The 23132-nt window shown below is 44.4% G+C and overlaps 1 protein-coding gene across 1 annotated transcript; it reads right to left on the bottom strand.

Moving 5' to 3' along the window:
- Positions 1 to 5910: 5910 nt before the first annotated feature.
- LOC311167463 (zinc finger and SCAN domain-containing protein 9-like) lies at positions 5911 to 13566 on the bottom strand. The gene is given in 5 exon segments (XM_084228483.1): positions 5911 to 7136; positions 9554 to 9616; positions 9619 to 9636; positions 12360 to 12507; positions 12973 to 13566. Coding segments are annotated over 5 exon segments (1413 nt in total). The 5' UTR covers positions 13552 to 13566; the 3' UTR covers positions 5911 to 6531.
- Positions 13567 to 23132: the final 9566 nt, after the last annotated feature.

Genomic DNA, 23132 nt, shown 5'->3' with positions numbered 1-23132 from the left:
TGCTCTCTGGCTTTTTGGCATGGGTATAATTATAGGTGTGTGTGCCTGCTGCTTATGGTCCCAAGTGCTTTCTTACAATAACACAATATGACTTGTGGGTAATGAAACCTAGAAAGAAGCAAAGCTGCAGGTGGTGGTGCAGAGACTGGCGGTGAGAGGTAAATAAGAGCCTGAGTTAATCCCTGTTTCTTACACAGTTCAATCTAGTGTATTTATTGCCCAGTATATATGGTTGTTAGATGGGGGAAGAATCCGTCTGCACAGTATGGTGCTTCCAGTAAGAATGCCTTAAACTACTATGTCATTAAGACATTGTGAGACAGCTCTACCCACAGAACCCCACTCTACTCAGTTATTTCACATTTTCTATTTTTTAGAGAGTAACCCTTCATGTTCAGGTAAGTAGAAATCAATCAAGGCACAGAGCAAGTCTATAAATTTTGATATAAATTCTGTGATGTCCACCAGCTCGTTGCTCACCCTCTCCTGATCTTGGCCTAACCTAGTGCCAGGGCACCTTCCTCCCAACTTAGAGCCAATATTGCACCCAGGCTTTGCCAACTAAGTTTAACTTCTTCACATCAGAGGCGTCACATCAAATATTGATAACAGGTGTCATCCATGTTTTTGAAACTGCTCTTTGGTTTGGGGACAGGGAGACAGGGTCAGAGGCAGCCAATGAGAGAGGTGCTCAAATATGGGCAGGAGAAAATGTGTGTTCAGTAGCACACTGAGAATCCTGAGTATCTGACAGAAACAGTTCCACAATATCCAGATGGTCAACAGGTGCAGTCAAGACTATGCTGTGAGAATCACAACAATTTTGTGATTTCTTCTCTTTTCACCCAAATCACCTTCTACTGAGCTCTTCAAAGATTGGTAACTTTTTCCTAGGTGTCTGCCTGTCACCAGCTTCCAGCTTCTCAGGCTCTGCAAGAACAGTCCGTGCTTCTGAGGAAATCCCTGACCTTGTTCTGTTCTGTCCTCATGTCCCTTTTTTGGGTTTCTTCCCGGAAGTACCAGGGCTGGTTGGGGAAACCACAGGCCTCTCCCTTTGTCACTTCCCCACCAGCTTCCATGACCTTCAATATTGCCCCACTGCAATCTAATTTAAAATTTTTTAGCTTTCCAAATTTCTATCAACTTCCTCCAGTTAATACTTTCAGCCCTTATTATCTCGTTTTATATTGATCTACATTAATCTAAATCCACAAAGCTAGCCATTTTTTTCTCTCATTTTCAATCTTTCCTGAAAATCTGTTATTAATAGCCTTGATCTTAAACACTGATTTTCTTTGGCATTTAATTGTTTCTTGTGTCCTAGGAAGAGATACGTGAAAGCCTTTTACAAACCAGAGAGCATTCTACACAGATAACACTGAGATTTAAGAAGGTTTTCTGTGTATCCTTTAAAAGCCTTCTCCGTAGAGCAGGGAAATGCTGTAGAGAAGTACTTTTAAGTGCCTGTTATTGGCAACAAGAGAAAGGCGAGATCGTGTGCACATGGCTAGTATGTGCTTGGGCCTATGCCTTCATTATAAAAGGTGCTAAGACTCACACACAAACAAGGCAGCACCATGAGGAACGTAACCAAGGCCGTGGGAGTTCAGGGAATGGAGAAGTCATGTCGGGCTTTGTGGTTCACTGCAGGGACAGGGTGACATGCTGGAGAGCTGAAAAGACTAATAGTTTGTCAAACTTAGTAACAAAGGCAAGTTTGAAGAGGTCGGCATGTTGTAGGTGCCTTCAGTGCCGGAGCAAGGAGCCTCATTCAGTTTTACTCCGGAAGCACTAGCAAGCTGCAGACATTTTAGGATTGAATCCCATCTGGGGATAGGAAACGACCTGGCAATATTGGGTAATTTCAAAGAGATTACTTGCTAGCAGTCTTACAGATGTTCTACTTTTTGTATAACATAAAGGTGTTATACAAAAATAAATAAGTGAGTTATATAATGGATTTAATTCTGCCTAATTAAAAGGTTGGTCAAAAATTATTTTGATGAAATTGGAGTATAATAAGCAGGTTAGTTAAAACGATACGCAGCGTTTATAGTGGAGCACAGGGCCACTTGTCATGCTTTTTAAAATTGTTTTAGGAATTTTAGTGTTGACTAGCCAATCTACCTCATGTCACCACAAGCAGTGCAGAACTCCATGTCCCGCTTCCTTCTACATGAAGGAATAGCTGGTTAGAGCCATTTTTTTCTAATAAATCAAGTTACCTTGGCACCTATTACTAGAACACCAAACATTACTGTGTTCCCTTTTTCTGTGTTCACAGCCATTCAACCAGCAAACCCAACTGTTTATGTCATGTCTGTGCTCAGACATTATGGAATTAAAGATGAGTATGAATGAACATGCCTTTGAAGAATCTGAGCACTCTCTCTGTTCTTACATGCTAACTTTTCATGTGTGGTTCTGCTTTCAAAGTAGATTTAGGGGGCCTCCCTAGTGGCACAGGCATTAAGACGCAGCACTATGAAGCTATCCACAACCACTGCAACACGAGTTCGATCCCTGGCCAGGGAGGTAACCCACATGGCACAACAAACCTCTTCTGTCTCTCTTGCTCCTCCCCTCAGCAGTGTATTTCAGTCAGTATGCCTGTTCTGCTCCCCACTCTGTCTCTGGTGAATCCTCTCACACCCACACTTCAGGCCTATATCCCAGTTCTTGTATGCATAAATAAAAAAATCTTTAAAACAAAACAAAACAAAGTAGATTTAGAAGCCGGTCATTTCTAAGGTAGCATCTCTAATGTTGCCAGCCTGGCTTGAGCTACTGTTTCTCTGCCAGTGTGAACAATAGTTAATCAAATGAATCTCTGCTTCTACCTTCATTCATCTGAGTCTCTTCTCTGTGGCCAGCCAGGGCTATCCTTTTGAAATTTAAGTCGGAGCACACATTCTCTCATTCAAAACCCTGCAGTGCATCCCATTTTCATCCAAATTAACAGCCTAAGCCCTACAGGCACCACAAGGGCTCTTCACAATCTGACTTCCTGTTCTCTCTGGCCTGTCTCTCATCCTTTCCCTCTGCTCGCCTGGTCCCAACACATGGCCTTCTTGTTTCTTCACTACACAAGCCAGCAGCCACGGGGCTAACTTCACCCACCTGCTTTAATTTCACTCATGCCTTCCTTTCAGTAAGACTTCCCTGGTGGCACAGCGGTTGAGCGCTGGGTTGCGAAGCTGCCCGCAGCCTCTGCAGCGCCGGTTCGATTCCCGGCTGCTCCCCGGCCACCGGACAAGGGTCCCACATGGTGTGCAGACCTCCCCTGCTGCCCTCTGCTCCCCTCAGCAGTGTACTTCAGTCCTTTTACCTGCTCTGCTCCCTGCTCTGGCTCTGGTGAATTCTCTCACCCTCCCACACTTCTGACTGTACCCAGTGCTTGTATAAATAAATAAATAAATCTTTAAAAAAAAAAAAAAAGACTTCATATCACCTTAAATGTAACACTAAACCTGTCAACACACTAGCACCCTTGATCTCCCCTCAGTCTGCTGGGTTTTTTTTTTTTTTTTACATTATCATTTTATCACCTCTAGCATACTTTATTACATACTTATTTATTGGGTTCATTGTCTGACTACCTCAACAACAAAGACAAAGCTTCAGTAAGGTAGGGATATTTGTGTCTTCTCTATTCATGTATCCAAGCCTACCAAGTATTTCCAACCACACAGTAGATGCTTAATAAATATTTGTTAAATAAATGAATGAATGAATGCAGCAGTGTTTTTATGTTCTCACACACTATGATCAGAATCAATATTTTCAATACCGGAGAACACAAACCACATTTCCATCTATCCTCTGGTGTTCGGTGTAGTTGTGGTAGGTTAGGTTATATTATCATCCCTTCAGACAGGGTTATACAAATATTAACAAATTAGAAAATATAATGATTATGATGTCAATAAAAAATTAGATACTCCAGAATAAACTTTTTTTTTTAAGATTTATTTATTTGTTTATGCATACAAGAGCTGGGGTACAGGCCAAAGACGTGGGAGGTGGGGAGGGGGGGTGAAAGGACTCACCGGAGACAGAGTTGGGAACAGAACAGGCAGACTGACTGAAATACACTGCTGAGGGAGGCAGCAGGAGAGGTCTGTTGCGCCATGTGGGTAGCTCCCTGGCCGGCCGGGGATTGAACTCGTGCTGCAGAGGCTACGGATTTGCTGCCTAGTGCAGTGCTAACCCCTTGCGCCACCAGGGAGGCCCCAGAATAAACTTTTAAAAAAATGTATGAAAACTTTAAATTGTTCCTGAGATACACAATATAAAGCAAATGACATTAAATGGGAAGACCAATGGCATACAGAATTCACTTTTCCCAGCTTATAAATTTAATATGTAATCACAAAATACAAATGTTGATAGCCTTTTGTTTTGAAGTCAAGCTGAGCCTAAAGCCCATTTGGAAAAATAAACAAGTCAGGTGAACTCTAGGAATGAAAAAAGCCAAAAAGAGTGACCTAGGCCTTAAAACGGAAAATTAAAACATCAGGATACAGGTTACATCAAGGCTCAAGGGAAGGGACTATGATCAGAAGGGGCATAAAAGGGAAGGGACTATGATCAGAAGGGGCATGACTTTATAGCCATGATCTTCTACTTTTTAGTATATGGACTTCTACATTATTCTTTCAACTCATACCATCACATACTTTTGCATATATATTTCATAAAACTCTAAAAATTTTAAAGACATTAAAACGTCTGAATATTAAATTATGTGGTAAAAAAGATTTAAAAAATTTTATAGAATGTCGAGAAGTAGACCAAACACCTAAAATAATGTAGGAAATGATGAGAATGGTGTGTCATATCAGTAGAAGTATGGACTAATAATAAATGAAGTTGGGGCTACTGGGTAACTTTCAAAAAAAGTTGGATCCTTACCTCTACCTCAGGGTAAATTAATCCAAAAATTAAATAGGAAGGGCATCCCTAGTGGTACAAGGGGTTAAAAGGCAGCACTATGTAGCTACTGGCAACCACTGCAGCATGAGTTCAATCCCTGGCCAGGGGGCTGCCTGCATGGCACAGCAAACTTCTGTCTCCCCACTGCTCCCCTCAGCAGTGTAGTTCAGTCAGTTTGCCTGTTTTGTCCCCCACTCTGTCGCTGGTGAATCCTCTCACACCCTACACCCCTGGCCTACACCCCAGTTCTTGTATGCATAAATAAATCCGTAAAAAAAAAATTTAATAGGAAACACTAAAGGCATAAAACTTGAAATCTACACAGGGAGGAAATTTTTTTGTTCCAGACCTCAGTCATGCAAAGAAGTTTGAAGAGATTTCAAACAGTAGTTTTCATTCTATCTTACCTGGGTGGTGGTGGGGTTCCCTGATGTGGCCTTGTACCCAGTATATAAATGACATTATAGTACTGATGACGCGATGGAAAGCACTTAGAGAGTCTCAGGTGACTGAGGGTAAAGGAGGAAGTCTGAGAACAACAGAGTGAAGCATGATACTGTCAACAGACAGGGATTTGGAGTCAGCAGCCAAGGGTTTAACTAAAAAGACACAATGGTAGGTGTTAACTTTAGGGGAAGTTGGGTGAAAGGGATATGGAAACTCCATCTATCTTGGCAACTTTTTAAGGTTTAAATTTTTAATTTTATAAGTCTAATCAAAATAAAAACACTACTAAAAATAAGTCCAGGGTATAACCCTTGGCATGGATGCTTAGAGATCCTGAGTCTTCGACGCCTCCTCTAATACTTTACTGTGTGCTTCTTGCCAGGACCAACTGGGGTTAGGTAACTGGAAACATTCTGCAAACACTGGAGCAGGCAGCCCACAGGTAGGTCCATGAGAGGGTCAGGTGGGTGTTGAAGGTAAGCAGTGAGATGGAAAAGGGTTTACCATGTAGGTCCTGCTTACCGGGAACACCAAAGACCCACGTATTGTTAACCATCAGCAGATTCCTAGGTGATCTTTAATTAAACACAGAGACAGCTCTATCAGGCATGTTGGCTACAGCAAGGCTGTTCTGATATTACTAGGAAGGTTTAGAGTATGTAAGAGAGATGGTATAGGAAACAAAGGTAAAATAGCATTTAAAAAAAAAAAAAAACCCCATGGGGCCTCCCTGGTGGCGCAAGGGGTTAAGACGCAACCTATGAAGCTATCTGCAGCCACTGCAGCACACATTTGATCCCCACCCAGGGAGCTACCCACATGGTGCAGCAGACCTCTCCTGTCTCCCCGCTGCTCCCCTCAGCAGTGTATTTCAGTCAATCTGTCTGTTCTGTTCCCCACTCTGTCTCTGGTGAATCCTCTCACCCCCCACACCTCTGGCCTGTACCCCAGTCCTTGTACACATAAATAAATAAATAAAATCTTTAAAAAAAAAACCCAAAAAACCCAAATCTTCCTCTTTGGATATCCCCAGTAAGTCAGTGTTTGTTCTAAATGCACTTCATGGAGACAGGAAGAAAGGCATTTTCTAGTCTAAAACTAACCCACCTGACTTGGCCACTGATCTGGGAAATCCGCACATGGCAAGGACTAGACCATCTCGGCCACTGTGTGTATCTTCTGGTGGCGGCTGAGGTTGCAGTGGTGATTAAAGCTTTTCCCACACTTGTTGCACTGGTGAGGTCGCTCCCCTGTGTGACTTCTCTGATGCTCAATGAGAAAGGATCGCCGACTATAGCTCTTCTCACACTGGCTGCAGTGATAGGGCTTTTCTCCCTTGTGAATTCTCTGGTGCTGGATGAGCCCCGCACTCTGGCTGAAGGCCTTCCCACACTCCTTGCAGTGGTACCGCTTCTGTATGTTGTGGATGCCTCGGTGATTAAAAAGACCTGAACTCCGACTGAAGGTTTTCCCACACTCATTACATTCATAGGGTCTTTCTCCAGTATGAATTCTTTGATGTCGAATCAGACCTGAACTCTGAGCAAAACTTTTCCCACATTCATCACACTTGTGTGATCCCTTTTCTGTGGGGTTTCTCCAGGGCTGCTCTATCTGGCCAACTTCTGCACATTGGGGGTCCTGGCGTGGTACCTCCCAGGTCTGTCCATAAAATACTTTCCCACGTGGCTCCACTCTCTTAGGACAGTCTTTCCTCAGCACCAACTCTCTGTCCCCAGTCTTGGTCATTCCATCTGAAACAAGACCAGGTCAATGTCACTGGTTCCCTGAGCCTGTGGGGTCACCATGTACACAGAAATGCAATGTACTTATCACATGACATAACCCTACATCAGAGTAGGGAAGTCTGAAAGAGAAGGACCAGTACAGTAACATCTTCCTCTTGGTAACCCCAGAAGTTTGCCCTCCTTGGCAAAATGCAGCTCAGTCCATCCCCATAAGGACTGTGCTGGAGAGAATTCCACATACTTCTCCAAGGAGATGGAATCATAATCTGGCAGACTTCTCTGGTGTGTGCCCTTCGGCCTTCCCCCTTCCCTCCTTCTGAGGTAGCAAGCCTCCAGGTGACCAAGGCCAGTTACCTCTTATATTCATTCATTCATTCATTTATGGAACAAGAATTAAGCTTCTACTATTATAGATGTGTCAGGTAGGATTTTATGATTTTCAAACCCACAACCATCCCAGGTGCATTCCCAGCGCAAGGTCTTTGCTCTGGCTCATCTCCCTTCCTGGAAAGCCCTCACCTCAGATAACCCTGGACTCACTTCCCCACTTCACTCAAGTTTTCTCTCAACTCTTGCCTTCTTAACTCTTCCACTTATACTACAATCTGTTTGTCCCAACCATAGCCTCATCATCCCCCTTTCCCTGTTCTATTTTTGCTTTATTTCACAGCACTCCCTTTCTAACATACACATCATCTCCTTTTCGCCTATTTATTATGTCTCCCCTTTTCTACATTTTAATCCCCAGTGGAGCAGGATCTTTCTGGCCTATTCCCTGAGGTCTTTTTTTTTTTTTTTTTTTTAATAGAGGCATGTTTTCTTTCTTTCTTTATTTGTTTGTTTGTTTGTTTATACATGCACTGGGTACAGTCAGAAGCGCGGGAGGGTGAGAGAATTCACCAGAGCCAGAGCGGGGAGCAGAGCAGGCAGAAGGACCGAAGTACACTGCTGAGGGGAGCAGCGGGCGGCAGGAGAGGTCTGCGCGCCATGCGGGACCCTCCTCCGGTGGCCGGGAAGCAGCCGGGGATCGAACCGGCGCCGCAGAGGCCGCGGGCAGCTTCGCAACCCAGCGCTCAACCGCTGCGCCACCGGGGAGGCCCTGGCCTATTCCCTGAGAATGATAGTAGTTGTGTTACCGAAACCCAGCCGCCTCAGTGGGGGAGCAGGCAGTAGCAGTGGTGCTCTCCCACTCTGCCACTCCACCACAGGTCAGTTGTGGCAGCTGGTCCTCAGAGCCCAGCAATGGCCCTTCTACTTCCTGGATCATGGAGTGGACTAATCAGCTCCAAGCTATTAGCTGATTGATGCCAATGGTCCAATCAGCCACAGGATTGAAAAATGGTCCAATCAGACTTGTGGGTGTGGCATCCTGAAAGAGAATATAAGCCAGGGTTAGAGGGAGCTGAGAAACTGTTCCAGCCTCTGAAGAAATAAGAAGACTCAGCTCCTGGCTTCTGAGAAAGGGGAAAGAAGAAACACCAGAAACTGAAAGAAAGAAGAAAGCATCCAACAGCAGACCTCTGAAGAGGGAAGAGAAGCTGAAGGCCTCCCTCAGAGATGGGGCCTCTGGTCCTGTCTCTGACCTGGCCTGAAAGGAGCACCAAAGGCTCCTTTGTGTTAACAAAGAGCTGTTAACACTCAGTGTCTTTGACACCGAGGAACAAGTAGTGACCATCACCACTGGCCAGTGCTGTCTGGCACTCCTGGTGAGTGGTACTTTGCTCGTACTACTGGTGGACACTATCTGGGTGACAGCAGGCCACTTGTGGCTGTAGTAAGCTCTTTGTTTCCTGTTTGTAAATTAAACCCCATAGCTGTTCCCGGAGCCTGAGGTCTCTTGCAATTGTGCGTGCAGGTGAGAACCCACAGACGGTGACCTGTCCTCTTATTGGGCACAGTCCTTTGTTTGGCTCTAGCCCACAGGCCCCTCTACATGGGTGTTGTATTGCTATAGCTCTTGGTTTTGGTTTTTGGCCTTTAAGGGCATTTTGGTTGCTCTCTTGTCTTCTAGCCTGGGCAGATGGGTGGCCATTCCAGCCTCTCCTGGTATCCCATCCTCCTGCCCTCCTGCCTCTATTTCAGTTGCTCAGTGAATACTGACTGACTAAATAAAAGAGAAAAGATTTAAATCAATCCTCAACTCACTGGCCTCAACTCACTGGCTCAGGACTAGCCCCTGAGGGAAGGATGCTCCAGAGGATTGGTCCACATCGGATGTGTCCCACCAACCCCATCAGACCCTCTCTACTTGGAAGAGACAAATGGGCCCCACCTGTCTAGACACCACAAAGTAGCTGTTGCGGTATCCTTCGAATATCTGGAGCTTTCCAGTTGATTCCCATCTTGCAACACAAAACATCCCTACCTTTCACCAAAACATCTGGCTCTTTCACCCACATTTTACTGTATTGCCCCCCCCACACCTCTTTGGACTCCTCTATTGTTACACCACAGTTCTCCTCCTTTTAGCTGGGAGAAGACAACAGTTTGGAAAACGGAAATTTGTCTGCAGAGTAGAAAAGGACCAAAAGTGGGATCGGTATTGCCCTTTTGCCCAAACTTATCATTTATATCTGAAATGTACAAGGAACCAGTAGAATAATGAAGACACTACTTAGCCTTTTAATAACTACAACACCCGGGCCTCCCTGGTGGTGCAGTGGTTGAGCGCTGGGCTGTGAAGCTGCCCGCAGCCTCTGCAGCTGCCCGCAGCCTCTGCAGCCCCGGTTCGATCCCTGGTCACCGGAGAGGGTCCCACATGGCACGCAGACCTCTCCTGCCGTGCCTGTTGCTCCCCTCAGCAGGGTCCTCCATCTGTCTGCCTGTTCTGCTCCCCACTCTGGCTCTGCTGAATTCTCTCACCTTCCCGTGCTTCTGACTGTACCCAGTGCTTGTATAAATAAATAAATCTTTAAAATAAATAAATAAATAAATAAATAACTACAACACCCATGACTTAGTACTTTCATACAGTATCAAACTAACTCAATAAAGACCCTTTGATATTATAATATTATGATACCTCTTTAAAGAAATGAGGAAAATAAAGATATATAACTAGATAAACTATATAGAGAAAGTTTGGAAAATACACTGCTATTTGGCAGGTATAGTTACTCCTGGAGATGACATTTGGAGGAGAACTTTTCCTTTTTACTATGTAAAAGTTCTGTATTATTTAGTTTTTTTTACAATCCACATGAATTTGAAAAGAAACTCAAACTCAGTGTTATAAAGTTTAAATACTGCCTGGCTAAAAAATGGACGAGCTGTAACATAGATTCCTTTTAATCTCAAATACTATTTTGCTTTATAGAAGTTGCTTTTCCTGAGTTTACAACACACACCTTCCTACAGGTAGAACTCTTCTGTCTGTAGATGCCTGTTGGATACTCCCCTGTAGTTGTTGTAGATGCTTAATAAACATTTGTGGAGTGAATGAATGACTAAGTGGGTGGTTGGATGGAAGGGGAATAAATTCACTCAGAAGTGCTTCCTGGAAGAAAGGCTTCTCGGCAAGGTCCTAGACACAGTGGGAGGTAGAGAGAAGATGGCTAGAAAATATGAAGACCAAGTTCATAGGGAGAAGAAGAAAAAACAAAGGAACTGATTGGAAAGATGCCCATAAAGCAGGAAAATGAAACCAGAAGGAATCTTAATCTGGTCAGATGGTGGGAGCCAGAGGAAGGTCTGTGAGTGCACAGAATTTACTCAACAGAGTATTTCAATTTAAATTGAGGCAAGCTCCAAAGTGACAGAAACTCAGGATAACTTTGTAATTGTTAAGATAAAGAAATAAAAGCAGGAGACAGAGTCAAGGGAAGTCTGGCTTTCACACAGATGGGGATGACATGAAAATGAAAATAGGGCCTCCCTGGTGGCGCAAGGGGTTAAGACGCAATCTATGAAGCTGTCCGCAGCCTCTGCAGCATAAGTTCGATCCCTGGCCAGGGAGCTACCCACATGGCGCAGCAGACCTCTACTGACTTACCCGCTGCTCCTCTCAGTGTATTTCAGTCAGTGTTCCTGTTCTGTTATCCCACTGTCTCTGGTGAATCCTCTCACCCTCCACACCTCTGGCCTATACCCTAGTTCTTGTGTGCATAAATAAATAAATCTTTAAAAAAAAAAGAAAATGAAAATAACAGAACTCACTACAGATTGATTGCCAGAAGGTTAACAAAAACTCAGAAAGGAACTGTGATGTTATGTGTGGGGAATTAGACGGAAGCTCAGGGAGACTTAGAATGGGAAGGCAGCTTGCTCAGCCTTAGTTCTTCCACCACTAAAATTACAGGAAAGGACTGGCAAAGTCTGATCCCACTGGGTTCTCCCATCCAGTCTCCACCTACTAAACACACCTTTCTACTGCAGCTGTAAATCTATACCCACAAGGGTGGCACTGATAATTTCTGATCAGAGCAGCTACCATCTATTACTAATGCATGTCGCATACTCTTCATAAACTGTATTTGATGCTCACAATAACCATGTGAGGTTCTTACTGGTCTAGACACCTGAGCTCTCTTGCTCCCCACCCCACCCCAAGCACACACATGCCCATGCGAGAACACAGCAAGGTGGTCATCTACAATCCAGGAAGAGATATCTTACTAGAAACCAATTCTGATGGCACCTTGACCTTGAATTTCTAGTCTCCAAAACTATGAGAGAACAAATCCCTGTGTTGAAGCCACCCAGTGTGTGGTATCCTGTTACAGCAGCACAAGCAAACTCAAACAATGCTGTCATCAAGCCCATATGTGTTAGGCTCCTGCAGCCATAGAAGGGAGACACTGTTGTCCTGCCGACGGACATTATCCGAAGACACCTGAGGTCTCCCTTGCGCTTTTAGTCTAAAAACTCAGCTTCAAAACCATCTGCTGGGCTTCCCCTGGTGGCACAGGAGGTTAAGCACCATGCTGTGAAGATGTCTGCAGCCTCTGCAGCGCCGGTTCCATCCCAGCTGGCAGGGGTCCCACATGGCGTGGCAGACCTCTCCTGTTCTGCCCGCTGCTCCTCTCAGCAGTTTATTTCCTCAGTCTGCCTTTTCTGTTCCCTGCTCTGTCTCTGGTAAATCCTCTCACCCTCCCGCGCATCTGGCCTGTACCCCGGTTCTTGTATAAATAAATAAATCTTAAAAAAAAAAAAAAAATCCGCTGTGGTTACAGTCTTCATTTCACTCATGAGTGAGGGACTCAAAAACCCACTCTTGCCACTGTCTCTCACCTGTCGCTCCCATAGGGTGAGGCTGCAGAGCAGGGTCACATGTGGGCTGGGCCTCCTTCGGCTGGGAGTGAAGATTCAGTGGTGTCTGCTGTCCCAGAAGCACTGTCTCTTTAGAGAGAACTCCTTGTCTATGACTGTGGGTTACCATCTGGGGACAAAGTGACAAGATTTGACTTCTGAAGAAGTTAAGTCTCTAAAGAAAAACCCTTCCAGGGGCCTCCCTGGTGGTGCAGGGGTTAAGTGTCAGCGCTATCAAGCTATCGCCAACTACATGCCTCAGTTCAATCCCCGGTCAGGGAGGAGACTCACAGAGCACAGCAGACCTCTCCTGTCTCCCCACTGCTCCCCTCAGCAGTGTGTTTCAGTAGATCTGCCTGTTCTGTTCCCCACTCTGTCTCTGGTGAATCCTCTCACCCCCTGCACCTCTGGCCTACAACCCAGTTCGTGTATGCATAAATAAAAACAAAAATCTTAAAAAATAAATTAACAAAAATAAACAAACACTTCCACAAAGAAGCAGGAAGCAGGGTCTTACTATATCACCAAAATCAAGGGCTACAAGGGTCCTTGGTGACCCACATATCTTTTGTCCCTAGCAAGTCTCCCTTCCTACCTCATGTTGTGGTTCATCAAGTTCTCTCTCAAGATCCTCCAGCAAAATCACAGCCTCTTCCCCACTTTCTGGACACTGTTCTCTCACCCAGCCTTGCAGCTCCCCAGGCAGGATGGTCAGGAACTGCTCCAGCACCAGCAGCTCCAGGATCTGCTCCTTTGTGCTCACATGTGGCCTCAGCCACTGGAAGCAATGTTCCCGGAGCTGGGTGAGCGCCTCCCTGGGCCCAGGCGTCTCCTGATAGCACAGCTGCCGAAAGCGCCTTCGAAAAGTTTCTCTTGCTAGTGGATTACTGCGTTTCAGTCTTGATTCCTGCATTTGGAAGTGACTCTCCACCTCCCCTTTCTGTGTCAGAAGTTGTTTCCACTCTGCAGGAGCTTGAACATCCCAGGATAAAACCGCCTTTGAGTCTGTATTCATCTTGACCTTGAATAGCTCAAAAAGCACACTCCAGCTGGAGTTATGTTTCGGAAATACCTTTGGAGTCTCCCTCCTAAACAGTGGAAAAAAAAAAAAAAAGTTTATATAGAAAAATGGCAATTGCTGATGGTAGGAACTGATAATATAAGCAACTGTCATAGACCTAAAGCTCTTTACTGAAAGTAAAGTGACTTGGTGACCAAAGAATGAGAACAATGTACAATGCAAGTAATGGAATAACAAAAAATGTAACATGTTGTGACCTAGACCTGGATTTTATTCTGGTTGTAACATTTACTAATAGTATGACCTTGTACCAACTTCTTGTCTTCTTTATGTGAAAGAGCAACAATAACTTAAGACCTAATGGAGGAATCAAAAAGATCACACAGATCGCCCAGAAAGGTTAAAATGTTCAGATGCACCACATAAAAGTCAAGGTAAAGTAAGAATGGATCTATTGTTCCTATTCCTATCTTTACTTGAAATTTTAAAATTAACCCTCAAAACAGCCACTGAAGGTAGGCATTATTTTCAATAATTTACAGAAAACTTTGGTAAGGCCTCCCTGGTGGTGCAAGGGGTTAAGATGCAACCTATGAAGCTATTCACAGCCCCTGCAGCACGAGTTCAATCCCCGGCCAGGAAGCTACCCTGTCCTGTCTCCCTGCTGCTCCCCTCAGCAGTGTATTTCAGTCAATTTGCTTGTTCTGTTCCCCACTCTGTCTCTGGTGTACCCTCTCACCTCCCCCCACACCTCTGGCCTGTACCCCAGTTCTTGTATGCATAAATAAATAAATCTTTGAAAACAAAACAAAACTTTGGTAGATTTCAAGACCCGTGGGCTTTCCACACTGCTCTGCTGCTTCCTAAGAGTTAACACTCCATTGCAGGTACAGGATCAGATTTAAACCTCTCAATTACCCCTGAAACTGGATTATAATCACTTTTGCTAGATAAGAAAAGTAAGCCAAGGGAAAGTAAGCAAGTTGCCTAAGGTCAAATTCTTTGTGAGGACAGTCCTAAGAATCCACAGAAGTGCATATCCAGGCAATGCCTGGGACCCAGGAGGCCTGTATGTCCCCAAAATGTGTAGAAGCACAGCCCAGCAGCAGTGTCTCCCATCTAGGAAATCGGAATGGAGGACTGGGGTGGGAGGAGAAGGATAGGGGACGCCAAGTAGACATCTTTTAACAGGTTCTCCTGTGATTTGCCTGTACGCCAAGGTTTGAGAATCAATTAACTAAAAGAATGTGAACAGGAACTACCACTTTCTGCACCTGAAACCCAGACCATGCGATGCCTCTGAATCAGCTTTTAGAACCACCAGGTGAGGGGCCTCCCTGGCGGCGCATCGATCCCCGGCTGCTCCCCGGCTACCGGAGGAGGGTCCCACATGGCGCGCAGACCTCTCCTGCCATCTGCTGCTCCCCTCAGCAGTGTACTTCGGTCCTTCTGCCTGCTCTGCTCCCCGCTCTGGCTCTGGTGAATTCTCTCACCCTCCCGCACTTCTGACTGTACCCAGTGCATGTATAAACAAACAAACAAAAATAATAAACAAACAAATAAGTAAATAAAAACATGACTCTAAAAAAAAATTATAAAAAAATAAATAGAACCACCAGGTGAGAGGGCATACTGACTCTCCAGCACAAGGGGACGGAGAGATTTTAAACATTTCTCCTTAACTTCCTCGTCTCCGAGGATATCTCCCCAAACTCCCGGTGTTTCCTACCTTGAGTCCTAATCCTACCGACATCGTGCCACGTGGGGAACCCCGGCACCCCAGCACAGCGCTCACCGGTGCAGCATCCCCGCAGGTCGGGAGGATGCCACAGCCCAGCTCCCAGTCCCCTGCTCCGACCCCGCAGACGAGGCTCCCTTTGAACATCCCTCTCTCAGCCGCGCCTCACCCTATTCCCCCCACACCTCCCAGGACCACTCACCAGACCTGGAAGGAGCGCACGGTGGCAACAAAGGCCCGGCTGGGAAAAGCCAGCCCCTCGGCGCGGCCGCGGAGCAGCAGCACTTCCGGGCTGGTCTAGGACTGCGGGTCTCGACTGCTACCTCCGCGCCGGCCTCACCTGGGAAGCAGCCGCACTGCCTGGCGGCAGATCCTTTCCAACAATGAAGCACTGAAAGAGAAGATCTTACGTGTGGTGGCCCCATTCGGATTTTAAATGAAAATATAGATAAATCACAGACCACTGATTATTGAAAATGCTCTTTTTACAACACTTAAAAACTTAATACATAACCTATGGTTTTTTTTTTATTCGAAGAATAAAAATGAATGAAAAGGTGAAGCCCCACCCTGCCCCTTCTTAGACTCGGTTCCCTGAGGTAGCTACATGACACCGTTATTATGCTTGTATATGTGTTTGTAAAATAAGTATACACACATATGACTGTTTTGCATTTAGCCTTTTCTCCATCCTTTATTTTCAGGTTTTTACTTATCTTAAACATCTTTGCTGGTGATGTAGGTCTAACAAATGTAGTGGCTGCACAGTATGATATCAAACATATGTATGACAACTTATTTCTCACATGTACACTTTTGTGCATATGATAGGGATCTTTCTCCCTTCTTTTCTTTTTTAAAGATTTATTTTATTTATGCATACAGGAACTGCGGTACAAGCCAGAGGTGTGGGGGTGAGAGGATTCACCAGAGACAGAGTGGGGAACAGAACAGGCAGATTGACTGAAATACTCTGCTGCAGGGAGCAGTGGGCAAGACAGGATAAATCTGCTGTGCCATGTGGGTAGCTCCCTGGCTGGGCATCAAACCTGTGCTGCAGTGGCTGGGGACAGCTTCATAGGTTGTGACCTAAACACTTGTGCTACCAGGGAAGCCCCCTCTCTTCTTTTCACCTTCTTTTCTTCCTTCCTACCTCCTAACGACCCCTTCCTTTTTCTTTTTCTCTTTTTCTTTTTCTTTTTCTTTTTCTCTTTCTCTTTCTCTTCCTCCCCCGCCTCCTCCTTCTCCTTCTCCTCTTCTTCTTTTGCTGCAAAAGGTGTCTGGCTTTTTTAGTAATAATACAAAGTCAGTCTGACACAAATTAAAGTTATGGGTACCAAAGAACATACTTATAAGTATTGCTAGCCATTTATCAATTTTATTATGCCAACTAGAATGGTGGTATCACATAGATTAAATTATGTTTTGCTTTAATAGAACTTCATTGTTTATTTTATCACAGTAGTAGAAAAGTATCCTGTATGTTAATTGAGTCTCCATGATGAAATTCTGTAAGTTTCTTTGTTTCCTGAAGCCTAGCCATCAGATGGCATTAAATAAACACAAGTTTCATTCTTTAGATCAACGTATGCAAATATTCAATTAATGTGTAATCATTAAGAACACCACATGAAGATTATTTGCTCAAAATCCTGATCATTTCCCTCAAAATACTTCACTTAAAAAACCCTCAGTACAAAATTTCCTAATAAACTACATAATGGGAGTAAGTACTTGCCTTCTCTTGGACTTAAATAGATTGCTTAAATGCTGCACCTCCCCCTGCAGTGACCCTCAGGGCTAATGGCTGTTGCCATGGTCCCTGAGGTCCGGCATGGGCAAGGAACCATGCGCGCAGGGGGAGAACAGCAAACTCCCTAAGATGCAGAGAAGCCGAATGCCTGCCAAGAAATAATGACCACCAGAAGCTGCCACAAAGATGATTAAAAGAAATGCTGACCACCTGAAACCTTATCTCGCTTTCTCAAGGCCCACAAACTTTATTCTGCTACAACTGTCTCTCTAAAATCTTTCCTTTTTCTGGTCATTAATTGCTAATTAAAAACATACGTAATTTAATAATTAGGCTAATACAAATGAAACATTACTAAACACTGTGTTATAATAAAATTGTTAATTTAATAATCTTTCTATTATGTGCTTAACTTTAGTACCTTTGATATTAACTGCATTATAATATAAATTTACCTATGACAATTAATTATGAGTAAACATAAATAGGTAATAATAATAATAATTAGTACAAGAATATAGAAAAAATTGATAGCCTGTCCAATTAGGAATAAGGCTAGGTCCAGATATAACTTCGGACATAAATCACTGCCCTGTCAATTAAGCTAAGTCTATAAGCAAACTAATCTCTTTGATGTTCACTGTTCCTATGCCTTTAAAAAAAACATATATATACTGACCACTAACTTAATAAAAACACACTCAAATTTTCACTCTCTTGAAGTGTGTCTGTGTGTCATTTATTCATCAAATCCCTGACCACCCTACACAATCTCTCAACCCTAAGACAGCCTCATCGTCCATCGCTGTGCTGGTCCACGGCACTTAAACATGTTTTTCTCTTCTATTTTGAATTTGTGATAAGCAAACCATTTTCAGAAATGTGTCACTTAATATCAGGCTCTCTACCTGGGCTATTTGTGCTTGTTAAGCAGGTCAACTATAGAATTCAGGCAGGCTCCAGCTTAGGGTTAAGAGGACAGCAACTGGACTTTCCTGTAAACAACTCTGAAAAAGACAGTTACCCCTTTTCTGTTTGATGAGTGTCCTGGGACAGAAGGGATTGTTTTTCAGTTGGCATTGGGTATCCCTACTGAAATTATTTAAAATGTCACTTAACTCAAAGACAAGAAGAAATGCTGACTACAGAGCTAACTAAAATGATTGAGGGGCCTCCCTGGTGGTACAAGAGGTTGAGACCCAACCTATGGCGCTATTCGCAGCTACTGCAGCACGAGATCACGAGTTCGATCCCCAGCCAGGAAGCTACCCACATGGCACAGCCGACCTCTCCAGTCTCAATGTGTTTCAGTCAGTCTACCTGTTCTGTTCCCCACTCTGTCTCTGGTAAATCCTCTCACCCCCTGCACCTCTGGCCTGTACCCTAGCTCTTGTATGCATAAATCTTTAAAAAAAAAAAAAAGATTTATTTATTTATTTATACAAGAGCCAGGGTACAGATCAGATGTGCGGGAGGGTGAGAGGATTCACCAGAGACAGAGTGGGGGAACAGAACAGGCAGACTGACGAAATACACTGCTGAGGGGAGTAGCGGGCGAGACGGGAGAGGTCTGCCGCGCCATGTAGGAACCTCACCGGCAGGCTGGGATTGAACCAGCACTGCAGAGGCTGTGGACAGCTTCACAGCGCGGCACTCAACTGCCTGTGCCACCAGAGGAGACCCAAATAAATAAATCTCTTTTTTTAAAGATTTGTTTATTTATACAAGTGTGGGAGGGTGAGAGAATTCACCAGAGACAGAGCGGAGAGCAGAACAGGCAGACTGACGAAGTACATTGCTGAGGGAAGCAGCGGGTGGCAGGAGAGGTCTGCGCACCATGTGGGACCCTCGCCTGGTGGCCAGGGATCGAACCGGCGCTGCAGAGGCTGTGGGCAGCTTTGCAGCCCAGCGCTCAATCGCTGCACCATCAGGGGAGGCCCCCAAATAAATAAATCTTAAAAAAACATATTGAGGGTTACCTGAATCTGGAAGCCAACAACTGGGATATTGATTCTGCTGTGGGTTATCATAAGCTGAGAAGAAGGAAAAAGAAGGGGAGGAGGAGAAGAGAAAGAAGAGGAATTGGAAGATTGGTAACAAAGAGGTTGAGGGAATGACCTGGTATATGGATAGAGCCAAGTGGAAAAATATGTGTGCCCCTATGAATGTAAGAGAGTTTTAGTAACCTATGATGTAAGAGGGTTTTAGTAAGCAAGCTGATCTGCTCTGTGGATGTCAGTAACTATTTCTTCAATTATCTCAAGGAGCTTTTGATCACAGTGACCATGGCTTCTATGATTGAGAATGTTCACAGGCTTAAAAAAAAGCCTCTCTTTCATTAAGACTAATCTAGACACCAGCACTGTCAAGAGTTGAACCGAACTGTGTGAGCCAAAACCATCCTAAGCCCTAGCTATGGTGTAATATTCCAGTGGGAGCAGCCAGTCATCGGTGGGCAAGTTGACTACATTGGACTCTCTCCATGATGGAGAACACAAAAGTTTACTCCAAAGCAATAGACACTTTTTAGGAATTTGATTGGTGGGGTCTCCCTCATGGCACAAGGGGTTAAGATGTGCACTATGAAGCTATCTGGAGCCACTGCAATAGGAGTTTGATCCTAGCCAGGGAGGTGACACACAGGCCAGAGGTGTGTGTGCGGGGGGAGGGAGGGTAAGAGGATTCACCAGAGACAGAGTGGGGAACAGAACAGGCACACTGACTGAAATGCACTGCTAAGGGGAGCAGCAGGCGAGACAGGAGAGGTCTGCTGCCCCATGTGGGTCACCTCCCTGGCTGGGACCGAACCTGTGCTGTAGTGGCTGCGGATTGCTTCATAGGTTGTGTCTTAACCCCTTGCACCACTAGGGAGGCCCCCAATCTCTATTTTAAATCAGGTTCTTGTGAATCCTTTCCTGTCCCTTAAACATACCCTGAGAAGATCATATAGCTTTCCACTCAATTATTTTTAATTAAATCTTTGTTACGTATTGCATAAGTTATAAAGTCACCAATTCAGAATACAAAAAAAAAAAAAAATACATTGAGGGCCTCCCCAGTGGCGCAGTGGTTGAACGCTGGGTTGTGAAGCTGCCCGCAGCCTCTGCAGCGCCGGTTCGATCCCCGGCTGCTCCCCGGCCACTGGAGGAGGGTCCCACATGGTGCGCAGACCTCTCCTGCTGCCCGCTGCTCCCCTCAGCAGTGTACTTCGGTCCTTCTGCCTGCTCTGCTCCCCGCTCTGGCTCTGGTGAATTCTCTCACCCTCCCGCGCTTCTGACTGTACCCAGTGCTTGTATAAATAAATAAATTAATAAATCTTTAAAAAAAAAAATACATTGAAAAACCTTCTGACTTTTGTTGAGGCTTTTTTTTTTTTTTTGTCTTTTGTTGATTTGAAAAACAATATTGTAGTTCTATAGGAAAATGTCCTGTGGTTTTTTGGTTGTTTTTGTTGTTTTTAGATGAGTACTGAAAGTATTCAAGAGTCATGATCTCTATAATTTAAAATACATTAGCAGAGAAACTAATATGGCAAAATATGAACACTCACAAATTATGAATATAAAGTGCTCCTTATATATTAAACAGAAACTCTTGGGAGTAGATATGTCTCAGAATTCAGATTTTGTAAAGATTGTTGAAGTACAAAAGGCATCATTTCATACTCTTCTGGGTTCTGACTGGACAAGTGAAACAGCAACAGACAGGTTAACCAAGGAAAAACAATCTATATACTAACATACATATGGAGAATTCCCATGGCTATAAAGTCTAAAGAATAATGGAGCAGACCAGGAATTTTTATTGTGCAATTTGGGACCTGGGATACCAAGGACAAAGAGGGGGAGACTGTATATGACAGAAAAGGAGCGGGCACCCTTATCTTACTAAGAATAAAGAGAGTCTTAGAACATGTTTACTGATAAATCCAGAACTAGCTGAGGTCCCCAAATACATTAGTTTAGGTTGTAAAGGGATAGTAGTAATTGCTTCCTCAGGAAAAGGGCAAAGGAGTTAGGCAAGAGCAAATTTTTCTTAGCCTTCAGGGCTCTCACTGTTCTCAATCCAAAACAATCTGTCTACTTTAAGTAATGGAAACAGACTCCCCCCACCCAAGGTTCACAGGGCCTTGACTGTTCTCTATAGAGAACATGCAGAGGTGACAAGAGGCCTGCTCTGGGCTTGAGAAAAGCCTGCCTGACCCTTCTAGAAAGACTGACCCACAAGACTATACAGAATCTTAGTTCTTTATAGGTAGTTTATAGCTTTTTATGCCTACAATTGTAACTGGTCTTTTAGGATTTCCTACTTCTTATAATGTTGTATATACAAACACATGGCCTACTCATTACCTTGTTATTCCCAATAACTATAAGATATAGGGCCTCCCCGGTGGCGCAGCAGTTGAGCGCTGGGCTGTGAAGCTGCCGGCAGCCTCTGAGTCGGCTTGTTCCCTGGCCGCTGGGCGAGGGTCCCACATGGCACACAGACCTCTCCTGCTGCCCGCTGCTCCCCTCAGCAGTGTACATTGGTCCTTCTGTCTGTTCTGCTCCCCGCTCTGGCTCTGGTGAATTCTCTCTCACCCTCCCATGCTTCTGAGTGTACCCAGTGCTTGAATAAATAAATAAATAAATCTTAAAAAAAAAAAAACCCAAACTATAAGATATAGACTTGAATATATATAAACTGCGGGATGCCAGCTCCAGCTAGTGAAGTGTCAGGGGTTCCTTAAAGGATGAGACAGCGTCAGCAACTTGATGAAAAAGGGACAGGAGAAGGGACAAACACTTGAGAAGACACAAACACTTGACCAGGGTGCAAGTATCTCCTGCTGAGGGTCTCAGTGGGTCTTTATTTATACAGCAAGGCAGGTGGTGAGATTACATCAACATAAGCAATGAAGCAAAACAAAGACAATCATTACATATTTTCTCATAAGCATATAAAGACCCCTTTGGCCTCATACCAAAAGGGCACTTCTTTGATCACCTTAAGAAAAACCCCAGGAACAATCAGTTTTCTTGGTGCAACTCATTTTCCCAGCATGATCAATCAACTAAGACAGCACATTATTTGGTTACAATTAATCATCCTTTCAAACTTCCTTATACCAGAATGGGTGTGAATGTCTTATCCTATATTGTTACTTAAATCAACCCATCTCCCTAGCACACAAATAATCTAGCTAATCTATCAATTACTTCAAAGTGACCTAAAGTAACTCATCAAATCTATTTTATTTCTACAGAAATCTAGCTCTTAACTAGAAATACCTAACCTCCATACAACCTGCGAACCATTGACCTTTTGCATTCACCAGGAAATGTACTGCTGCCACAAATACGTACCCTCCAGTTAGGCCATGGTTTCCGAGCACAGCTGGTTCAGGACAGTTTGTTCTCCATAGTTCTCAGAGCCAAAACATTTCTTTCCAAACTATACCTTTAGCAATTTTTCTTTCTTTTGTAATAATTCATGCATAAGAACAACAGGCCAATTAATGCCTTAATCCGAATTAGGTTTTCACAAGCTAATTTATTACTAACTTATTTTTGTATTAACCAAAAACAGAAGAGTATTAGTAGGCATTGCTGTGGAAACTCCCTGTAGGGTAAGGTAAAAAGTATCAGGCTTTTCTGCCCTCCCGCCATTAGGATCAATGACAGAACCCTGCAATCCTGAATGCATGCCTGATGGTGGGCACCTGGAGTAGGGTGTGGGCATAGGTAGATGGGATTCATCTGGGCTAAGACTGGGCGGCGTCACGGGGCGACGTCACGGGGCTGCCAGCAGAAGCCGAGAAAGGAGCAGAGAAGCTGAGAGAGAAGCAGAACCATGAGAAGAGCAGAGAGAACATGAGAGAAGGCTGGAGAGCCCAGAGTGAAGAATTGCTGGGGGCTGGGAGGCCTGCCAGCCTCCTGGCTCCCCAGCACCCCTACCTGCCATGTACCTGGTAAATCCCCAAAAAAGCCTGAAAAGCCACTGAGGGCTCCAGGACTCTCTCCTTTACCCAGGTCTGCTGGATCAGAAAACCTGCTCTGTGCTAGTCCTGCCCTTACACTCCCATGTTCACATCTTATGGGAAGTGTAGAAACTCCCCTCTTCTTGGGAGTCTCCCCCATTGCCTGGACCTTGTCAAGAGACAGCATGGGTAGCACGGCCTACAGCAATAAACTTAAATACCTTCATTATTAAACTAAAAATTTAAAGAATTAAGGAATAAAAACCTCTGAGGGCTGACAT

This window comes from Talpa europaea (genome assembly GCF_964194135.1).
Source record: "Talpa europaea genome assembly, chromosome: 2".
NCBI lineage: Eukaryota > Metazoa > Chordata > Mammalia > Eulipotyphla > Talpidae > Talpa > Talpa europaea.
The sequence above is the reverse complement of the archived record's forward strand: the minus strand, read 5'-3'. Positions and strand labels throughout refer to the sequence as shown.